The 22079-nt window shown below is 40.7% G+C and overlaps 1 protein-coding gene across 2 annotated transcripts; it reads left to right on the top strand.

The window, feature by feature from the left end:
* The first annotated feature begins 306 nt into the window (after positions 1-306).
* On the top strand, positions 307-21695 carry slc41a2a (solute carrier family 41 member 2a). Of its 2 annotated transcripts, none has more exons than XM_049574672.1 (11): positions 307-451; positions 3049-3489; positions 3786-3893; positions 6699-6770; positions 6927-7071; positions 7925-8071; positions 8812-8959; positions 9184-9263; positions 14292-14423; positions 14535-14683; positions 14767-21695. In XM_049574672.1, exons 2-11 carry the CDS (start codon positions 3112-3114, stop codon positions 14941-14943), a joined length of 1536 nt encoding a protein of 511 aa, XP_049430629.1. In that variant the 5' UTR covers positions 307-451; positions 3049-3111; the 3' UTR covers positions 14944-21695. The 2 variants fall into 2 exon arrangements, with proteins under 2 accessions (XP_049430629.1, XP_049430630.1); XM_049574673.1 differs by having other exon boundaries at positions 321-451; positions 3054-3489.
* Positions 21696-22079: the final 384 nt, after the last annotated feature.

The following is a 22079-nucleotide window of genomic DNA, read 5'->3' as shown; positions in this document are numbered from 1 at the left end:
AATCTAGGTGTAACAACCTGCACAGACTTTTAAAACCTGTGGTATGATAAATAAACACAACATATGGTGCTAACAAAACTACAACAACTACGCTATAATTTGGTCACAGGCCAGCACTGAACTCGCTGTGCTTAACAAATACCTGTCAAATGTGTGTATGTGTCATGCTGTCTGTCTTATACCACTGCATCTGTCACTATGTTTGAGTATGCATGTGCTGGACATGACAGAGGTGGTGAGAGAGTGAAAGTCATGTGGTGTGTGAGTGTGTGTGTGTGTGTGTGTGTGTGTGTGTGTGTGTGTATGTGTACGGTGGGGGGAGTTGGCATAATGTCACACTGAAGACTCAGCTCAACATTCAGTGGACGACAGAGGCCCCAAGGAAGAGTCACGGTTGGCAGTGGAGTGTGAGACTAGATGCCTCTTCTTCTCCTATGGTTTCCCATTAAAGGTAAGACACTTATATACTACAATTCTACTAATAAATACAGACCAAATGTTGTCCAGACTATCAAATTAAAATATAAATACTGTACGTACATATTTACACATTGATTGAAGCAGTATCAGTGTGAGCAGAGCTGCTGCAGAGAGGGAGACATGCCACAAAGAACTAAGCATTACAAATTAATTTGATACGAGAATTAAAACTTTCTCTTATGTTGTCCTCAACGCTATGATCGCAATCTTGGAGATGAATAGTGCCTATGTGAGAAACCCGTTCATAATACAGTGTTTGATGTAAAATGCTTTCCTTTAGATATCCGTGTGCATCTGCAGATCTGTGCATACAGGAGTCCTTATAGATAATATTACAAAGCCTTGAATGATTAAACAAGTTTTTGGCCCATAACAGTGTGGCTCTTGTAGGTTTTCCAATCATTTTAAGGGGTTTGATGATTAAGAGTTACTTGTGTATGAATATTCAACATAATAAAATTATGTATATCTTCATTAAAGATTCATTTCTTACCTTCCAAGCAGAAGCTTCAGTTTATATGGACACTTCAAGCTTGTCAACAGGATATAGCAAATTATTCAGCGTATTAGTGATGCATTTTCACATACCATCAACAAGTATGTTTGTTGATATGCATATTTTCAGCAGAATGGGTATAAAAAGAAGTTATATATTTTGTTTTGCTCCTTGCTCACACAGCTTGATAACCTCAGCTGTTCAGTACCTGGTCATCTCTTAGGAATTTCCAATGAAGAGCGTTGTCTGTGTCGGACAACACTGCCTCAGTGTCACTGATGTGAAACAGGCATGAAGAATGATAATGCATTCTGTCTGTGCCATCAGATGACTGTGAGACAGCCTCTGCGACAGACAAGATTTCTACATGCCAAAGTCGCACACTTGATTTTTTATGGAAGTAACATACAGTATCACAGTGCTTGTCTGTACAGTACGAGTGTTAATAATGGAATACTGAGCTTTTGACTTAAAGGGACAGTTCACCTTAAAATAAAAAACACATTTTGTTTTCTTTAACCTGTTGTGCTATTTATCAGTCTAAACTGTTTTGGTGTGAGTTGCTGAGTGTTGGAGGTATCAGCTATAGAGATGTCTGCCTTCTTGAATATAATGGGAATAGATAGCACTTGGCATGTGGTGCTAAAAGCCCCCAAAAATTATAGTTTAGCAGGAGAAACAGGTTCCACTTGCCATTTGTCACTGCTCTGCAGAGGTCCTATCCTACAGAGTGCACAAGTCATCGAGTCTTCTCACACTGAAAATCACAAGCAACAGACAGGACAAGGGTCAGGAACATGCTAGGCTCCCCAGGCAACGCTTTATCTGCTCACCTGTGGAGTTCATCTGCAGCAGGCATCATCTGGAGTACTAAGACATACTTTCTTGCTCCTCTGTGAAGACCAATTACCTGGTGCTCTCCCTTAACTCTAAACAGCATTATTCACACCTCATCAGGTACCTGGTCTGATTTGAGGTCTCCTCACCAATCTGAAACTGACTCATTATGGCTTCATAGACCTCATCCATTTAATAACTATGAGATTAGTGTGAGATAATAAAGTAGCTGCATTTGGCTATTGCAGGAAACAACTGTGAAACTAGCAGAATAGCAGAGGTTATATTGTTATCAGTCTAAAAGCCTAAATAAAGAGTGGTTGTAGTATGTCAGTGACCTTTCCATTTGAGTCCTGGTGTCCAAATTATATGAAAAAGTGGGTTCATTATGAAACGTTGCGAAAGTCTGCATTTTTTTCCATTAGCATGGACATCAATTCAAGATGGCCGCCAGACAAACCCCATGGGTCATGAGTTGACCTTGGCATCAGGACAAAATCTTACCTAGACACCATCAGGGTCCTAACAAAACAGGTTACCAAAAAAATTGCAATGTGGGTGCATGGGAGCCTATTTCTCCTGCTAAACTAATACTATGGAGAAACTTCACAGCATTGTGTCTTCCCAGAAATCTAACCCGGTTAGTCAAGATAATCCACAGACCTTATCATGAGCAGTTTCATGTAGGGACTATTTTCTTTCTAGGCTACCAACTACACCCATCAACTGCATCACTGTGCAGAAGAAAGTGTGCATACACTGCTAGATCATGCCATTAATGTTTACTTAATGGCTTAATCTTACCCTGTCAAGAGCACAAGCCACCATTTCATGAAAAGATGCACGCTTCCTTATTTGTGGTGATACAGTTGGCAGGTGTCATTCAGCAATAAGAAAATAGTTCCTACATGAAACTGCTCACAACAAGGTCATGTTTTCTGGAAAAAGGACATTGCTGTTGAGTTTTTCAAAGTTATTTTTTCAGCGTGCAGCACCACAAGCCAAGTGCCATCTAGTTCCGTTATATTAAAGAGACAGCACACGTCTCAACGGCTGATATCGCCAACAGTCTGCAACTCACACCAAAATAATCAAGTTTGTATTTTTGATTTTGGAGAACCGTCCCTTTCACTTTTACAGCTATTTATGCTATGGTTTTATTAATCTACCAAGTCCTTATTGCTATTCTTTTTGGTGTTCCTCATTTTCTCTTTCGGCCACCTGTTTGTCACCAGAGTAGGTGCCACTGTTTCTCAGGAGCCAGAGCAGCAGGTGTAACATCCTGCCAGCTTTACACCATGTCTGTCCCAGAGTCACAAGATAAGAAACTGCTCCTACGTGGCTCTGAGGGCAGAGGCACCAGCCAGCAGTACGGAACTCACCCGTCCTCATCTCAACGCTCCAGAAGTCCACAACATTTTGGCTCTGATGGGAATATTTCACCTGTCAGCACCAGTCTCCGTTATGAGCCACAGGAGTGCACTGAGACAGACTTTCTGCTTCCCAAACATCTCTACGGCAGCTCAAGGTTCAGTGAATCCACCAGAATAAAGGATGCAGGTGGCTCCAGTGCCCCTGCTGAGTCAGTCTGCTGTGTGGTGCTTCAGATCCTGGTGCCATTTCTGCTGGCTGGACTCGGGACTGTCTCTGCTGGGATGCTCCTTGAAGTGGTTCAGGTGAGGAAACAAAGAAGTGGTTTAGTAAGGTCATCATTTCTTGCCTTTTCCAAATGCCTGGAAGCAAAATCAAGGAGACTGTGTATAAAAAAAGCATTCACATTTTGCCAGGAAGTGAAGAACTGAAGAGTTGAAACGTGGAAGTTATAAAAGAAACAAAAATTGATTTGACTTTCAAAGTTTGTGTGTTATTTTGAGTGAGCATCAACTTGGCTGAAAACAAAGAGTGTTTGTTGTGTTGGTGTTGACTGTGGTTCATCTTCTATATTAAGTTTAAAACCTTGTTTTTCTGGCAGAACTGGGACGTGTTTCAGGAAATCACAGAGCTCTTCATCCTGGTCCCTGCAGTATTAGGCATGAAGGGGAACCTGGAGATGACTCTAGCCTCGAGACTCTCGACTGCTGTGAGTGTGTGTGCATGTTGACAACCCCCAACCCCTCAACATTTACACACAACAATTTAATCTTATCACACATACATTGAAAAAGTGACATCATGTCAGTAAACTACTTATGATATGGACACAATTACAAAGAAATATTATGAGGCATAAGTGAGATGTGTTTAGAGCATTTCAGTATAAATCAACACTTAACACTATGTGGTGAAATGGGCAGAGATGCAGCAATGGAGTTGTAGTGAATGTGATTACCATAAGAAATTGTTTGACAGGGTAACTACAACCTCTTTCTCAGAATTATATTATTGCCGTCTTGCATCATGGATTTTGCGTCCTTGTGTGAAACTCCTCACAGACCTGTGAAGACCATAGCAGCAGATAAATTTGCAGGACAATATCCTGCGAGACAAACTGATGCTGACAATAGTCCAACAAAACAAATCATCCTAAATTATGTTTTTCTGGACAAAGACAGATTATAATAATCAAATATTACCATAATTATTGATTGTAGAGCTCAGTTGTTCGCCAAAACTATTAAAAACACACTGATAACCAATGCTGTTGCACTGGGTGATCGTAGATGGTTTATGTAACAGGCCTACTGGGCACAGAAAAAGGGGCCCAGGGGGGTGCCAAGGGGCCCCTCCCGGCCTTCATCTGCATAATGTAACTCAAGTTAACACATGTCAACCAGAGACTCACAATTCCCTCAAAGAGATGCAAAGGAGCTGCAAAAAGACACAGTAACTACAAAAAGAGGAAATACAACCATAAAGTCTGTGTGTCTTCCTCCCAGGTAATAGAGGTGGGGGGCTTTTTGCATATCTGTGCCCAGGGGCCCACTGTCTCATAATGAGCCCATATAGGTGAGACGTGGACATTCTGTGGAAATGAAGTGAACTGCGTCATAATATTAAGATTGTAAAAGCACTGTAACTGTTAGTGTGATCACTCTGCTGATAAAAGGTTGAGGCAAACCCAAGTTATCACTGCTGCACTGTTGCATTTTCCAATGGCCATATATCCTAGTGTTGTGATCACTTTATTTCTATATCGTTATTGTGTTGGGTGGGAGATGTGATGATCATGATCTAATCTGTAGCGTTTCATTCACTCACTGTCATTCATCATTATTTCTCCTTCCTCTTTGTCTTTTCACCATTTTCTCCCCTGCATGAGAAACCCTTAAGCCCCTTAAATTTCCTCTGCCCTACTCCAAACAGTTTTTCACCTTAAGAGCTAAGATGCTTTGTGAAAAACTTTTATCTTTGTCAGGAATTTAACTGTAAGGGTAAAACCTTAGAAAAGTCACAATTATACTAATTTTGAAGGAACAAGTCTTTGTACAAAGAAGCTTTTTGAATAGGACCCCAGGTGCCTAAAGTATGGATTAATCCGTGGCTGAAAATAGTCCAGACAAATGCACTATTTACATTTGCTAACAAAAAAACCCAAAACTACAATGACGAGCTGCTTCAGGCAACTGTTTAGCCTTTCTTTCTTTCTTTCTTTTTTTTTTTTTTTTACATTTGATTAAAGGTAATTTGAGTCCAGTTTCCAAGATTGCATCTTCAGTAGGAACTAATGAGCCAAGTGGCTTGAGTGCCACAGCCGGGTTAGGGAAGTGCGAAAGTAACAAGACAGACAAGTTTTTGACAGTAAGAAAAATATATAACATCACCAGCTTTAAGATCACTATTTTCATAGGGTCATAGCTTGGAGCAATACAGTGGCAAGCGATTTGATTTGTTAATTTCTCAATTTGTGTTGTAATCAATTACTTTTTAGTTTACTTCTCACTGTATGTTTGTATGCTTGTCTAATATAAAATTAATGTATTATTTTTAAGCACTGTGTAAGATGTTTGCCAGTCTATGATACAGTTTTATGCTTTTGTTGAATGACATACTCTCTGAACAAAAACGGTGCTAAACGGTGCTAAACAGTACACACATGCAATGCTTTGGCTTGTAATCATAAGGAAACCTGTCTTGGTGCTATGGCGCCCATTTTTTAAAGGTGCTATACAGCACCTTTGTCAAATATGGGACCACTGAGGGTGTGATATAGCACTATATTGTTTTAACTTTTTAAGCCTGGGGGCCCTTGAATGATGCCAGATTACCACGGACAAGTTAACAGGTTTCTAAATGATACTTTTACTTCAAATATAAATCATTAATAATCATTACTTTAAAAAAAATCAGGATCTTGTACTAAATTCTTACTGAGAAACACAATATGTTACCATTACAAACCTGAAATATTTCCATGCACATGTAAAAAGCTTGAGAGCTGCTATAATGTTCTCTGGAAATTCACTGCTTGTAGGCTATTTTAATGCACTATTTTTATTATTTCCCCAGTAAACTGAACTAAATAAGCTGAAGCACCTGTGGAGACCATTTCAAGAACAATACAGGATCTGTGTTCTGTACTCTTTCTTCAGCTTAGTTTACTTTACTGGGGAAAGAACCAGTAGAGAACCTCTAAAGAACCATAGAGGGGCTTAAAAAGTTCCTTTTGTAACAGCAGTGCTATATTACCTCAATCATAGCCATTTAAGAGGCTCTAGTATTTCTATTCAGGATGAGATCTTTTGTTGTTCAAGCTGGTGTTCAAAGTTCATCCTTGACTTTGGAATCATCAGCTGACAAAAATCATTTAGTTAAAATCCATTTATTAGCTGTTGTGCAGCTTTCAGTCACATGATCTTCATCAGCAAATTGAGATTGCCCAGTTGTCATGGTGTGCATGTTCAAATGTATTATTGCTAATGAGTTAACACATCTCTGATGTTGACAGGTAAACACAGGAAAATTGGAACCTGCCGATGAAAAGTGGATGTTGATCGCTGGGAACTTGGCGCTTAAGCAGGTGCATTATTTTTGTTTGGGAAAAACAACTTTGTGGCTAATTGTGTATGTTTGTATCTTCCAATTAACCATTTCTTTATCAAAACCCATTATTCTGCACACTTCTGTGCAATCTATCATGACTTGCAGATATTTCTATACAACTTGTATTTAACAGCTACAAGCCACAGTGCTCGGCCTGCTGGCCTCTTTGATGGCGACTCTGTTGGGCTGGATGGCAGAGGGAAAGATGCCCTTACAGCACGTAATGCTCCTGTGTTCATCCAGCGTTTCTACCTCCTTCATTGCTTCATTGCTGCAAGGTAACAACACAACCTGCCGTCACCTTTAACCGCTGTTCTCAGATGGGTGCACCACACTCCAGCACACATCATCCTTATATCTGTTTGTACCTGATGACAGTTTCTCCCTCTCTGCTTCACCCTTAACCTCAGGAGTCGATTAAGCTTAATTATTCATCCTCTATAAATGTTCAGGTGCTGACTCCTGAGTTTCCGTGGAATCCATTATATCCTTGCTCTGTTTTGGGCCAGCTTCACACATCCTATCATTCTTCACTGCAGTTTCTGTACAGTGCTACAAACTGTACCAATTAATACTTCGTTTTTTTAAGCTCCTCAGAGTTATTCTTTGACCTATTTTCTTGGCAAACACTCCTAAATACCCCCCAAAAAGCACTTTATCAGGAAATTGTGCTCTTGTTTTTTTTTCTATGAGCTGCTCTGCATGATGAAAATTATTCTAGAAATAAAAGTATGAACAGAAGGACTGCGGCAAGGTGCGTCCAAGCCATTTAAATCAATTCTGCATGGTGTTTACCACTTTTGGCTGCAGAATGTCTTCTGATCAACATGCAATTTGAATTTCAGGCACAAACTGATTTTGACAGGCTCAGTGCCACAGAGGCAGATGTGTGGCTACATGCACAAGATGTACCCCTAGGTCCTAGTTTCCTTCTCTTTTTGCTCCCTTTTTTCTTTATAATTAAAACTTCAGAGCAATTTTACTGAAATTAAGAGTTCAGGGCCATTCTAGCTCCATTCATGTTGAAATTAAACATGGTTATCAGCTCTTTCTGACAGCATAAATACCTTCAGGACTGATCACAGGTCACTTTACAGATTAAGAGCTTAACCTTGTTTTTAACCTCTGCAGGTATTATCATGGTGGGAGTGATCATTGGGTCCAAGAGGTTCAGAATCAACCCTGACAATGTGGCCACACCCATGGCTGCCAGCTTTGGGGATCTCATCACTCTTGCCTTGCTGGCCAGCTTCAGTTACTGGTTCTACTCCCTCATAGGTAAAGAGAGACAAGGACAACAAGACACTCTGGTAGGCACATTCGAATCTGAATAACACACACGAGAACCATGGATCGATTGCTGAATGAGTCTACCAGGCACACGCACGGGTGCCCCACTGGCCTCACCTGCAAAATGTCACTCAAATTAAGATGTATCGAACAGGAAGAGACATAAAAAGATCACAAAGAGATGCTAAGAAACTGCAAAAAGACACAGAATGATTAAAAATGTGTAAATCAACCACAAGGATACACAGAATGACTATAAAGTGGCAAAAGATGACCAAAAAATGCACAAAATTACCTCAGTAAGAAACAACATTACATAAAATTAAGCCAAACAGCTACAAAAACACACAAAATGACCAAAAATAGACCAGAAATGACCGTAAAGAGACACAAAACAGGCAAAAAAGAACACAAAACTACCTCAAAGAGAAACGAAATTACCTAAAACAGAGCCTAATGACTACAAAAAGATACAGAACAACCACAAAGAGACACAAACCCACTAAAAGATGAACATGCACGACCACCACAAAGTCTATAGGAGAGGTGGTGGGACTCTTTGACCACAACAGTGTGAACAGCAGGGCTTGTAATTTCAATTTACAGCCAACAGATGGTACTCATGGTGCTATAACTAACACATTCATGAAGATCAGAAACCTCACACAGGTTCAGACTGATTCCAGGTTGAAAATAAAGATATATATTATGACCTTTTCTCTTGACAGATCTGTATCCCTACGTGTTGTACCTGGTGGATATGTTCTTTGTGTGCCTGATTCCTGTCTGGATATTCATCTCCCTCAAACATCCAGCCAGTCGCATCCTGCTCCGCACAGGCTGGGAACCAATTATCACAGCGATGGTCATCAGCAGGTACTCACCTCAGTCTCTAAACTGACTTCTGCGAAAGCATGCGCATGTATTCACACTGCTTGAACTCTGTACATTTAAATGTGGTGTGTTTATAAATTTAGTAAATTTAATGTTTTTCCTTGGCATTAAAAGGTCCAGTCCCCCAGTCATCTCCATCCCATCACTGTTTGTCAAAATACAGATTTTTACAATGACGATTTATGTCTTGTTTTTTTGTTTATTAGTATTGGAGGAGTTATTCTGGACAAAGCTGTGACAGATCCAAACCTGGCAGGAATCATAGTTTATGCTCCAGTTATAAATGGTGAGTTGTCCTCTTATGAGAGTGAATTTATTGGCTACTTCTTTTTGCAAAGATAATAATAATAATAATAATAATAATAATAAACTTTATTTATAGAGCACCTTTCATGCACGAATGCAGCCCAAAGTGCTTGAACAAAGCAATATCAGAAACAGCAAAACAACAACAGTTAAAAACAACACATCAATTTAAACAACATCAACAAAACAAAACAATAACAGTGATAAAAAATAAAATAAAATAAAATAAAGTATTAAAAATAATAAAGTATTAAAAGCCAAATTAAAAAGATAGGTTTTCAATTTCTTTTTAAAAATAGCTAAGGAGTCTGCCATTCTCAGATCTAAAGGGAGAGTGTTCCATAGTTTAGGGTGTCAAACTCATTTTCACCAAGGGCCACATCAGCATAATGGCTGCCCTCAAAGGGCCTGATGTAACTTATAAACGTGACTAAATGTAACCAAATGTAATGTAAAATAAATGTAACTACTCCTTAACCCACATAACTCCATCAATCAAGGATCAAACTATCCAAGTGAATAAACTTTATTCACTTGGATAGTTTGATCCTTGATTGAAAACAAAAGACATACCGGCCTTTCTCCTTGAAGCACAAACATGTATTCGCCTTCCCATCTTTCTTGAAACAGCCTTCCATCTGCATCAACTTTTCTCTTCCTGGACATTTTGGGATCATTATTTGTATTTCTCAATTCCACTTGTTGGATAAATCGCATTGATGTGGAAACACTGCCGTCTAGTGGCGGGAAGCCGGCACTTCGCGGATAATATAATCGACATGCATTGTGGGAAATGTAGTTTTTGGTCAAATCACGCTTTTGACCTATTTATTTTTAGACAATCAGACCTTTTAAGCTCTTGCGGGCCACATAAAATGACGTGGCGGGCCACATTTGGCCCGCGGGCCTTGAGTTTGACACATATGGTTTAGGGCCATAAAAACAAAAAGCAGCTTCACTGGTTCTCTTGTGGGACACCTTGGGAACAACTAAAAGACAGGCAGTGGAGGATCTGAGAGCTCTTGTTGGGGCATAAGAAGAAAGGCAATTGCTGAAATAAGACGGTGCTAAATTATTTAAGGCCTTATAAGTGGGTAACAAAACTTTAAAATCAATCCTAAAAGAAACAGGCAACCAGTGCAATGATGCAAGCTGAGGACTAATGTGATCTTTTTTTTTTTGTATTTGTTAAAATCCTGGCTGCAGCGTTCTGACTAACTTGTAGTTTCTTCAGTGACTTTCTAGGGAGACCAGTTAAAAGGGAATTGCAGTAGTCCAAACGGCTAGTGATAAAAGCATGTACAAGTATTTCAGCATCATCCTGAGTTAAAAAGGGTCTAATTTTGGCAATGTTTCTAAGGTGAAAAAATGATGTTTTTGCAATTCTGTTAAAATGGCGACTAAAATTAAGATCAGAGTCTAAAATCACTCCTAGGCTTGTAACATGTGATTTAATCTGCTGGGACAGACTGCCAAACTTTGACTGAAGTTTCTGCCTTTCTTCTAGTGGACCAACAAGTAAAATCTCTGTTTTCTGCTCGTTTAGCTTTAAAAAAAATTTGTTCATCCAGATGTTAATATCTGTAAGACAGGAAAAAAGACTGTTTAACGCACTAGGGTCTCCTGATGAAACAGAAATATATAATTGCACATCATCTGCATAACAATGATAATGTACATTATGAAGACTAATTATTTTACCTAGAGGAAGCATATATAAAGAAAAGAGGATCGGATCAAGGATGCTTCCCTGAGGTACACCATACTCAACATCAAATGTCTGTGATACAGAATCAAGATGAAGATTTAAAAAAACATTTCAATTAACAGTCATGGATAAAACTTTAAGCTACATCTCGCCTCAGAAAACTTAACCATTTTTGCATTGCGACATACACTCCCCGTTGTCACTGCACTCCCCATGTAGTGCAAGAATAAGCTTTAACTGCATAGAGTGATTGAAATAATAAATCAGTAGATATACACTGGCATAAGGTGATTAAGTTTGAAAATGCCTGTTGAAGTTAATATCCCTGCTTACGCATTGTTTTTATGTAATCATGTATTGTACTCACACACACTCTGTTCTATGTTGCATAAAGACACGTGGAACTAAAGTAAGGAGTGCCTAGAGCTACCAGTGTTAATGTATAACCAGTGTTTCTGAGTTAATGTGCACTCAGTGTTAATGTATAGCCAGTGCCAGCATCTCGGCCATCTGTAGGGGCCTCTCAGCTATGTTTATAGCCTTGGACTTGGACACCAAATATGTCTCACATCCAGATGGCGTGGAAATAATACACCAATAGGATTGGACTCAACCAAAAGTGAAAAACGTGCCACCAATGTGTTCGGGCTTAAGTGGGCAGGATTAAGGCAAAAAAGGTAGAGATTCAGCAGAATCTTCACCAGCATAAAAGAAAGCGCACAGAGAGTGAAACTTCAGTCCTGCTCCGGAGATTGACTCATTGAGTTGTATGTGTTGTTGCCTGTGAACACATTAAACTCAGTTGCACCTGATTCTAAGTGTCTCCAGTGGTTGTCTCAACATTTGCTATTTGATTCTAAGATACTTATTTGAGTAGAAGGCGAGTCCAACCAAATAGTTGATGATAAGGTCAGGAGCCATCAGGCCCAGCTCCAGGCACCGAATTCTGCTTCATCACCCACCACCATGGGACTCTCCAGTGGATCCACAGAAATGTCACCTCTCCTCCGTTTCGAGATACTTGTTACTCTGTAGGGCCCTAAAATACCTTTAGCTGACTTCACCAAGATAAACTGAACAAATACTTTGACTTTTCTGTTTAAAGTTGCAATTGAAAACAATCTGTAGTGGACAGCCTGTCGATTGTGTGTACATATGTGTACGCTCTGTATCTGTGTCAAAATGACCTGTAGTAGAATTTACAAAGAATGAACATTTAAAAATGACTACTGCTACTACTACTACTAAAAACCTTTATGTAAAATTTAAAGAAGTTTGTCTGTTTATGGGATGCTCATCAGATGTCTGTGCCCCAGGTAACTGGTTCCCAGCTGGGGGTCCTGACCCCCACTAGGGGCCCCTAAAGCCTCACAGGGGGTTACGAGGCCTTTATGGCTTTAAGTGGTGTAAGAAGATAAGAGATAAGATGTGATAAGATAAGATAATCCTGTATTCATCCCACTGTGGAGAAATTTGCAACATTACAGCGATGAGATAGTTCAAACAGGAAGCATCAGTAAAAAAGTAAAACACAAAGCAATATATAAATGTGTAAAGCAACTTAACTGTATAAAAACAACAGTATGAAAACACAAAACAATATAGTAAGGAAGCATAAAAAAGAAGCAGAATATAATAAAAAGACAGACTGAATGACTGATTTTACATTATTATCTATACATTATTATAGATATTGCACAGTTTAACAACAATGATAATGTATCTGAGTGACTGATTGTAAGCAGTAAAAAAAATAAAAGCAAGATATACTACTACTACTACTACTAATAATAATAATAATTATTATTATAATAACAATAATAATAATAATAATTAGTCCATACCCATTGTGTGCACAGTTGCCCATGTACAGTTTCACATGGTGTGTGTTTGGGATACAGGTCATAGGAAATTGCAGATGAAATAGTCAACTGAACCCATTAAGAAGAATAATGTATTCAGACAGAGTTTTTGTGAATGTGAAAGTACAATTGCTTTATTGAAAGTACAGTAGTACCACTGCAAAGAGAGGGATAGTTAGTGGGCTAAAACTGTACATTAGTAGTTGAGGTAGCACGTTGAAAGGCAGATAGCTAAAGTGTTTATATGTTGTATTGACTTAAAAGTGGGGTGCACTGGTAGTTCACGTGGGAAAGGTGCGGCTAGCCCTTGTTGCAGCAGCATACCATACCATGCCTTAGTCATACCAAAAATTAGAAAAAAACCCAACAACATTCGGCCACAGGGGGAGCCACAGCGATCAGTCGCATTTTAGCCATTTTTAAGCCTGTTTCTGTTGTTATAGGGCCACCCAGTTGCCAATTAGAGTTAAATTTCTCCAGTCACCTTGAGGCGTCCTGTTCTACATATCTACCAAGTTTAGTAAAAATCGTTATGGCGGTTAGGCCTAGATGAGAAATTAGCTCTCTAGCGCCCCCATTTTGTTTGATCGGGTCAATAATGGAGGGATCCCCTCAGATTATGTGTGGTCATATGCCTACGAAGTTGCGTGGTGATCGGTGAAACCCTTGAGATGTTATACACCTTTATGTGATGAGCCACGCCCTACGCAATATTCATTGCCTTATAGAAGCTCAGTTTTAGTAAGTTTTCCAACTTTTGCCAAGAGGGAACTTTAGATATTGGTCCCTAGATTATGTTCACCGAGTTTCATGCAGATCGGTCAAACTTCCTAGGAAGAGATCAATTTTAAGTGTTTTTCAAAAAATTCAAAATGGCGGAAAATCTATACAACTGGAAGTTATGGGTTCTTGAGGCAAATTTTTTCCTCATGAGGAGAGGCATCTCTGTGCAAAGTTTCATGTCTCTTCAACATATGGGGCATGAGATATGCCCATTCAAAGTTTGCAATTTCAATCGGTTGCTATAGCGCCCCCTTTGGACAATTGATGTAATATTGCTCCATTCGCATCCTCCCATGACCCTCTACCACTGTGCCAAATTTCACATGGATTGACCAAGTCAGTGAGGAGAAAAACATGGAACAGACACACAGACACACACAGACAGAGTTTTCGTCATTATATAGTAAGATTTAAGATATTAATTTAAAAAATCTCACAGGATGAGGGCATGTTGAGGACCTGAACACAAGCTACATTCACAGAGCCCAGGTGAGTATTTAAATTCAGTAAAGGGAAACTGCCAGTTTTACTCTTCAAAGTCTGTTTACAGTTCCTGGGGAGTACTGTGTGTAGAAAAAAGTTGATTGCTTCCTTTAGTGGCTTTAGCGCAGCTCTGTTAAGTCTACTGAATTCCTTCCTTTTCTTTCCTAATCAGGTATTGGAGGAAACCTCGTCTCCATACAGGCCAGTCGCATTTCTACTAATTTGCATTTGAATTACCCACCCAGAGAGGTTCCTGAAGATCGTAAAGGCTGCTTCAACCCCTGCCGCACTTTCTTTGGCTCAGGTAACGATCCAGTGGTCAAAGTATTTAAATAAAAACAGCCAGTTGTCCCTTCACCTGATAAACACACACCACACAATACACCCAGTGTGATGTTCAGCTTTGTCCTGGCAGGAGCGAACCATCGATCTGCTCAGATTCTGCTTCTGTTGGTGATCCCTGGTCAGCTCATCTTCTTATACACTATTCACCTGATGAAAGGAGCCAACACATTGCCCAGTCCTCTCCTGACTGTCGTCTTCTTGGCTGCATCTGTGATTCAGGTGGGTCACACCACACGTGGGGTAATTTTTCCTCTGCATCACTTCATCAATGTTTTACAATATCACTCGTGTCTGTCTCTTAGGTCTTCACCCTGCTTTGTATAGCCGACTGTATGGTCCACTGTCTGTGGCGTAGGGGTAGAGACCCTGACAGTTACGCAATACCCTACCTCACCGCCCTTGGAGACTTACTGGGGACCGCCCTCCTCTCTCTTGCCTTTGTGCTGCTGTGGTGCATTGGAGACTCGGGCAGTGTGTAAGTTTGAAACAGGAAAAGACTTGAGGACTAACAAAGGAGTCTAGATCTTAGCCAGCTCTACAGTTTCCTGGCTTACAAGATGTTTACTAATGCACGAGGAAAAATAAGGTTGCAGTCATTACAGGATGGAGTAGGCAGTGTAAAGAAGGAACATTTATAACTTTGACTTAAAAGTGTTCAGAGTTGGGGCTTATCTAACATCATCTGGGAGGTATTCCGTTTGTGGTGCATGATAAGAAAACGCTGCTTCTCCATGTTTTGTCGTGACACTTGGGATGGTCTGTAGGCCGTCCCCAGGTGTCTTCAGGGTCCTAAAAGGTTCATATATCTGTTCATATGAGATATATTTGGGCGCTGAGACACAGAGTGATTTTATACACAAGCAGCACGATTTTGAAATCAATTAGGTAACTAAAGCCCTCAAACATCCCTTTTCATCAAGGAATTGTTACAGTAAGACCCTGACATACTAGGGGTTGTAACAGTATGAGAATTTCACGGTACGATAACTGTCTTGTCTCAGAAAATATCACGGTTTCATGGTATCGTGATACTACAGAATTTATATTATTATCAATGAGAATGACCTTTAAAAGAATGAAAATAGAAGAGTTACTTTACTATAACTGAGACTTGAAACCATTTTGTTAATGGAAATATGTGTAAAAAGTCTCCCCTTTGAAAATAACTAAAGTAAAGGGGAGATTTTCCGTCTAGTAGCATTTGGTTTTTCATCAGTATTTTCGCACACTCGGCCAAGTGTGACATTGACGAGCAGAAGGATTCAGCGCCTTGAGCTGAAAGTAAAGAATATTTAAAATTTTATGAACATATAAAAATTGTTATAAAAACACCAGTCAAGAGAGCAGCACACACCAGGTGCACTGTGCAACAGGAAGTCAATGGTTCTGCTGGCGGTGCATTTCTAGCAATGTGTTTCGGTGTGATTAGGGCCTAAGGTTAGCTTTGGTAGGCATAGTTTCTTGTTTAGGACCCAATATCCAATACAGTTCTCACATATATATAGCTGGGTGAAGAATAACCTTATTTTACACCAATAAAAAACATATCCTTATATGGTCGTGCTCTATAAGTTGTTATTCACAATATATTTGTGTCTGGTCAAGTAATATGCTATTCAGCTGTTAAGTATGTCCTGAGTGATCATGTTTTCATTTTGGTATTGTATTTCTGTGTTATTGTCTTACAGGAGGCAGACATTAAACACTGTGCGAGTTATATTTTATATTATATTCCAAAAACACATCAGACATTATAAAAAAATAAATGATAAACCTTGATCATGAAATGACTATGTATATTTCTCACACCGTGGCACTTAGTCTGATAACGGAGATGGCTTTGTCATGAAAGTGTAAAGGCGCTGACACACCAAGCTGACGGTTAACCATTGTTCAATGTTGAGCTGGTGCTGAGCATCTGTTGCTCTAGTCTTTGGGGTGTGTCCTGCACAACTGGTCCTTGTCTGCCCTTGCTGGCATTTTTTTCAGCCAATACAGTATGTTAAACTGACATTGGAGATGGTGGAGCTTGTCTGTGAATGGAATTACTTTGATTGGCAGTGCAGCTCAGTGCACAAGAAGGGGAAACAGAAGTGAGGAAAGTAAACAAAGAGCTAAAGTCAAGATGAGTGAGACCAAAACGAATTTGTTCCAGAAGATAAGACTATATTTCTTTAGCCATTGAGCTCTTTAGCAGAAACATTTTGTGACGGTTTGTGTTACTGTTCATTGGCATACAGTAAATATGCTCTGTTCTTCCAACATTGGATCGTGTAGTTAATGTGCTAACTGGCTAACTAGCATCATGATGTGCTTCCATTTTCCCTCTTTGAATGAGGATTACAGATGACTGCCTTCTGTTGGCGTGAGGAGTTATTTCCTCTCAGGCAGGCACAGAACGTACGCAATTGTTGGCCACTGGGTGTAGTCTTTGCAGTGTGTTCAAATGCAAATTTTTTGGCAGCGACACAGGCGACGTGAGGCGATACAACAGTGGGCTTTTGTCATGTGGAAGATTGAACTGAAGTATACTGAAATGGAGCATACTGTAATTGAACTGGTGGTAAACTGCGTAGGAGGGTAAAGGTCACCGTATCAGTGTCATCCACCATGGGGAAAAGAGCTACACAGCACACTGGGAATAGCCCGCATGTTATGGCAGTGTCTCACGCATGTGGGTTATGTTTCACGTAGGTTTACTGGTCAGACATGATATATCCTGATGAAGCAAAAATCTATGTCTGAAGCTGGGTCAGATGGCTCCAGACCTCACCCTCAATGCCTTTGGTTGAACTCGCCTTTACTCAGATTGTATCTTAAAGGATGGTACTCAGAAAATCACTGGAGACATATAGGGCTCTAGTTTCCCGGCGCAGCGCAGGTGGCGCAGGGTGGTGAACCCCGCGCAGAGCTAGTTTCGAGCAGCACAACCAGAGGCGCGCTCAGTTTGGTAGTTTGGCAGACCGAGGTGCGCTGAGATGGTTGTGGCGGCGCAGCAGGGGGAGGTGTCGACAGATCCAGCTTGGCGCAGTGACAGTTTCGTGCCAAAAGACTTCGCCGAAGGTGCGCTAAAAGCTCTCCAGCTGAAACCAGGTCTACTGTCAGTGCAGGGGGAGCGCAGCCGGTGTAAGCCAAAGTTTGGCTGACCGGCGGACAGTGGGCACACGTCACCAAAACCTCACAGGCAGGTTTCCAGAATATCAGGCACATTAACAATGCAATAAATACCCACAAAACCACTATTCAATGCAACTATCTGCAATCAGCACATAAATGTATCTCTATATCGACTGTCTGGTCACATCTGATGTCAGATCAAAGGGGATTGGCACCGTTTGGCACGTTTGGCATGCGTAATGGAAACTGAACCTGATTTGATTAACACAGCCTGCAAACTAATGAGTTCACATCCCTCTCAGCCAACCACAAACAGCCACAGCATCAGATAGGGAGTTTAAATTCAGCATCTGTCATCTTAGAAAAGTCAAAAGAAAAGAAACAGAGTGAGACTGCGAGGAGAGGGGCTCATTTGATTGGTGTGATGTGTGTAAAACCCACTCCACGCCTTCTCTCCTCCCTCTTTCCAACTTGCGCCGGTAGGAGGGACGGAGGTGGGAAAGAGGAGTAGCTGCGCCAGCCCGCACGGTGTGCCAAACTTACAAAATCCGCCTGGCCACACCCAGTTGGCGAAGCACAGGTGCGCTGCGCCCCCGCTGTGCCCGGTCTGCGAAACTAGAGCCCTTAGAATCAGATACAACCGAGTTCGATGTGTTCACAAGCAACAACACAACTCATGAGTCAAGCTCCGGAACAAGACTGAAAACTCACTCTCTGCGCTCTCCCCTTTATGCAGGTCGAGCAGGGCCGGACTGGGATAATTTTTCAGGCAGGGAGTCATACATTTAACCAGGCCACCCAGCCCACACACGCACGTTCACGCACACACATACATGCACGCGCACACACACATAGTAGTACATGTTGGCTGAGGCAAAACAAATATGCACCCCAATATAGGCATAATAGTCACTACAACATTCACTTCAGTGTCACAGCGACACTCCGTATGAATCCAATAGTCACAGCATTATTCCATTTCACATATGGGTATTCACCATATAACTAATCACCAGCAGTCCAGTCCGGGGTTTTTCCCACATGCCACTGAAACTTCTCACCAAAATTTGCCCCTCAATACAACAGTCACAACATGACTCTTGAAATAATGCTACGGTGATATGCTCAAGTGAAAAACATGATTGTATTATTTTGTCAGCAAACCATTTAGATGCCAGCTTATATTGCCAGTCAATATAATAAGCCAATACCATATTCAATGCAACAGTGAATAGTAAAAATATAGGCCAACAGCAACTTCAGCTTATGTGAATTATTTCAATAACATCAGTCATTGCCAAAGTCCAGTCAACTTAGACAGATAAGAGACGTATCCTACCTTAACAGGGCTTCCAACATTTTTCAGGTCATGACCCATCTGTGGAGGTATAGACCCACCAAATATTTTGAAGTAAAATATGAAATACATTGTCATTACCATGTAAAAGAGGTAAATAATTAACACTCCTCTATGTATATTGGCACCCTAAAGTAAAGTGAGACATCAAAATGAGTAGGTAATGAGTACTGAATCATTACCTACCCGTTTTGTGTAAGGTACACAAAAATTACAGTAGTTACTGAGGAACCAATGAGTAGGTGATGATTCAGTACACAAAAAGGGTAGGTAATGATTAAGTAATAGTTCCTCATTAGTTCCTCAGTAACTACTCCTCTGAAATTTGATCAGGAGTTACTGAAGAACTGACCATTAACTAATAGTTAGTTCCTCATTCATTCCAAATTTGTTTCATAGTAACTACTCTAAATTTTGTGCACCTCAAACAACTGTACTGTGAACTCGAGCCCTGCGCGGGACTGTTTTCTTCAACCCGCTGCCGCTGAATTTCGGACCATTACCGCCTGCAACCGCAACGTGTGTGTTACACTCCCGCCCGATCCCGCAAAACTCTGAGAATTTATGCCCGCACAATAATAGAGATGCATTGATTTTGTGTCTTCTCCTGTCCCGCAGGAGAAAACACGTCATTTTATAGGCTATTAATAAAGAGATTCACGGGGTTGTTTGTTTCGTTTCCCTGGTCTGCATGTCTTTTGACGCACTGGTCAGGAATAGCGCTCCTATTTCGTTGTTTTCATTTAGTTTTTAATGAAATAAAGGCTGTTTCATATTCTATTCTCCTCCTCTGTATTTTATTTATTTTTCTACCTTTATATAATCACGCAGTGACTGAAGTTAATTAATCTTTATTATGCAACATAGGTTCACAGTGGGTTATAAAGAGCGTGCAGACGTAAGTAATCGTCACACCTAATGACAGCTCGTCGCCGGTGAAACACAATAAACTGCACGTCTTCTTTCATGTTTGTCTCATGACAGATGGAGCTCACAGACAGACAGACAGGTGGAGCAAGTGGCAAATTGGTATGAAAGCTGGTTCAGGGCATATTTGTCCATTTATGAATAAATATACAGTGGAAATGCTTATGCATGTGCACCAAGATTGCGCAGTGTTTTTTTTTAGCCGCCAGTTCCCGCCCGCAGCAAAGTTCAAACCGGCGTTCCCGCAATATTTGCGTTGGGTCCTGCGGGACCCGGCGGGACCCAGTCTCAGTGCAGCCCTCTACTGTGAACAACGGTGTGAACAGTATACAGTACTTTACACGCAGCCCCCATGATAAATTCTTTAAGCTTAGCCTACCTAAAATGTGACACACTATCATATTTATTTCTAAGGCATCATCGTACAGAATAACATGGATGGTCATATTAATGTGTATGTGGTCTGAAAATAATGAATAAAACTCTTCTCAAGAAGCCTGCTGTCTGTGATTTTTTTTTTTTTGTTGAAGAACTATGTTAGAATGAAGTGACCTAGGCATGGCATGCGTCATGTTTGTATTAATTTTATTGATTGATAGCCAGCACATCTGGATCTGGTTTGGACAGAGACCCAAGGTATTGGTGCTGCTGGATCATGTGATTTTCTTTAGGGATGCCACAGATTAGTTACATATGGGTGCCCCAAATAATCACATTCGCAACTGTATTTCAAGACTCTATTTTGGAATACTGAATTGCAGTATGATAATCATTTCGTGATTGCACTGACGAGACATGATGTGGTGGTTTAGCAAATGCCACAGCTTTGAGATTCAAAGCGTTGAGTGCAGAAGTCGCTCTCATTCGGAAGTATGCAATTGAAAATCGGTTGGCATTAGATATGGTTACAGCAGCTCAGGGAGGAGTATGTACTATAATTGGAGAGAGCTGCTGTACTTATTTGCCGTCAGAAGCAGAAGGATTAGGAAAGCTGTTAGTGGCTATATAGAATCTTAGAGATATACAGGAGAGGGTTGTGAGTACAAATAGGGAAGCTCATGCTTTAGGAGGTAATTATGGGGAATTTAAAGGCATGGAGTGGATAACACAAGCGTTTAAGAGGAATTCATTGCTTGCATGGATAGTCAGTGTTTGTGGGCCACTTTTAATAATTTTCTTTATTGTGATTTTTGTGTTAGGCTGTTGTTTTCCCATTCTGAGAGCATTAATCCTCAGATCTGTGACTAACATTTCCATGGTTCAAAACCCTGTCAACCATGTACAGGTACTCATTAAAAGAAGGCCAAGGTGCGAGAGCACCTCATCTTTTTCGAATTTTTCATCTTCATCGGAGGATGATGAGGGAATGACGCAACAGGTGGATTAGGAAAAGGAAGGAGAAACAGCAAAATCACCTGAATACTGTTATTCTTTATGCATGTTTTATTGTTTCAATGTAATGTTTAACATACTTGTATCCTTCATTTTAGCATTACATGTTTTTGCAGTGGTTGCTCCAATTGATTGACGGGAGGAAAAAGTAAAAGGGGGACCGTGGGGGAATTTTCCCATAAGGGATATTTTGGATGTGTGGGTTTTTCGCTTCCACTAGCATTGAGTTTGTTTGTGTTATTTTCTTTGTCATATATGTATTCATGTTTTAATCAAATATATTCTTAGTTTTTAGTGTGTTTAATGCTGTGTTTAAAAAAAGGGAGGGTTGTTAGGATGAAGTGACCTAGGCATGGCATATGTCATCTTTGTATTAATTTTATTGATTGATAGCCAGCACATCTGGATCTGGCGAAGGCGAAGGAACTTAATGACTTCTTCAACCGGTTCAACCAGCCCATGCCCCCTCCCACCCTCTCCCTCACTGCAGCCATCTCTCCTTCTTCCCTCAGCACACCTCCCCCCAGACATCACAGCAGCAGCCCCCTCCCCCTCCTCTCCCACCTCAACACAACCTACTCCATACATCACTGTGGACCAGGTCAGGACAGCTGAGGAAGCTTCACCCCAGGAAAGCTGCAGGCCCGGACATGGTGTGCCCCCGACTACTGAGGACTTGCGCTGCTGAACTGGGAGAACCGCTACAACACATCTTCAACCTTAGTGTGGCGAGTTGGGGGGGGGGTGTGTGTTTAAATATCAGTATCAAGATTCAGGTGTCCGACAACGCCACCTGGGGAATTGCACCCCAGGAAATACTAG

The sequence above is a fragment of the Epinephelus fuscoguttatus genome, linkage group LG4, assembly GCF_011397635.1.
Source record: "Epinephelus fuscoguttatus linkage group LG4, E.fuscoguttatus.final_Chr_v1".
Taxonomy (NCBI): domain Eukaryota; kingdom Metazoa; phylum Chordata; class Actinopteri; order Perciformes; family Serranidae; genus Epinephelus; species Epinephelus fuscoguttatus.
The sequence above is the reverse complement of the archived record's forward strand: the minus strand, read 5'-3'. Positions and strand labels throughout refer to the sequence as shown.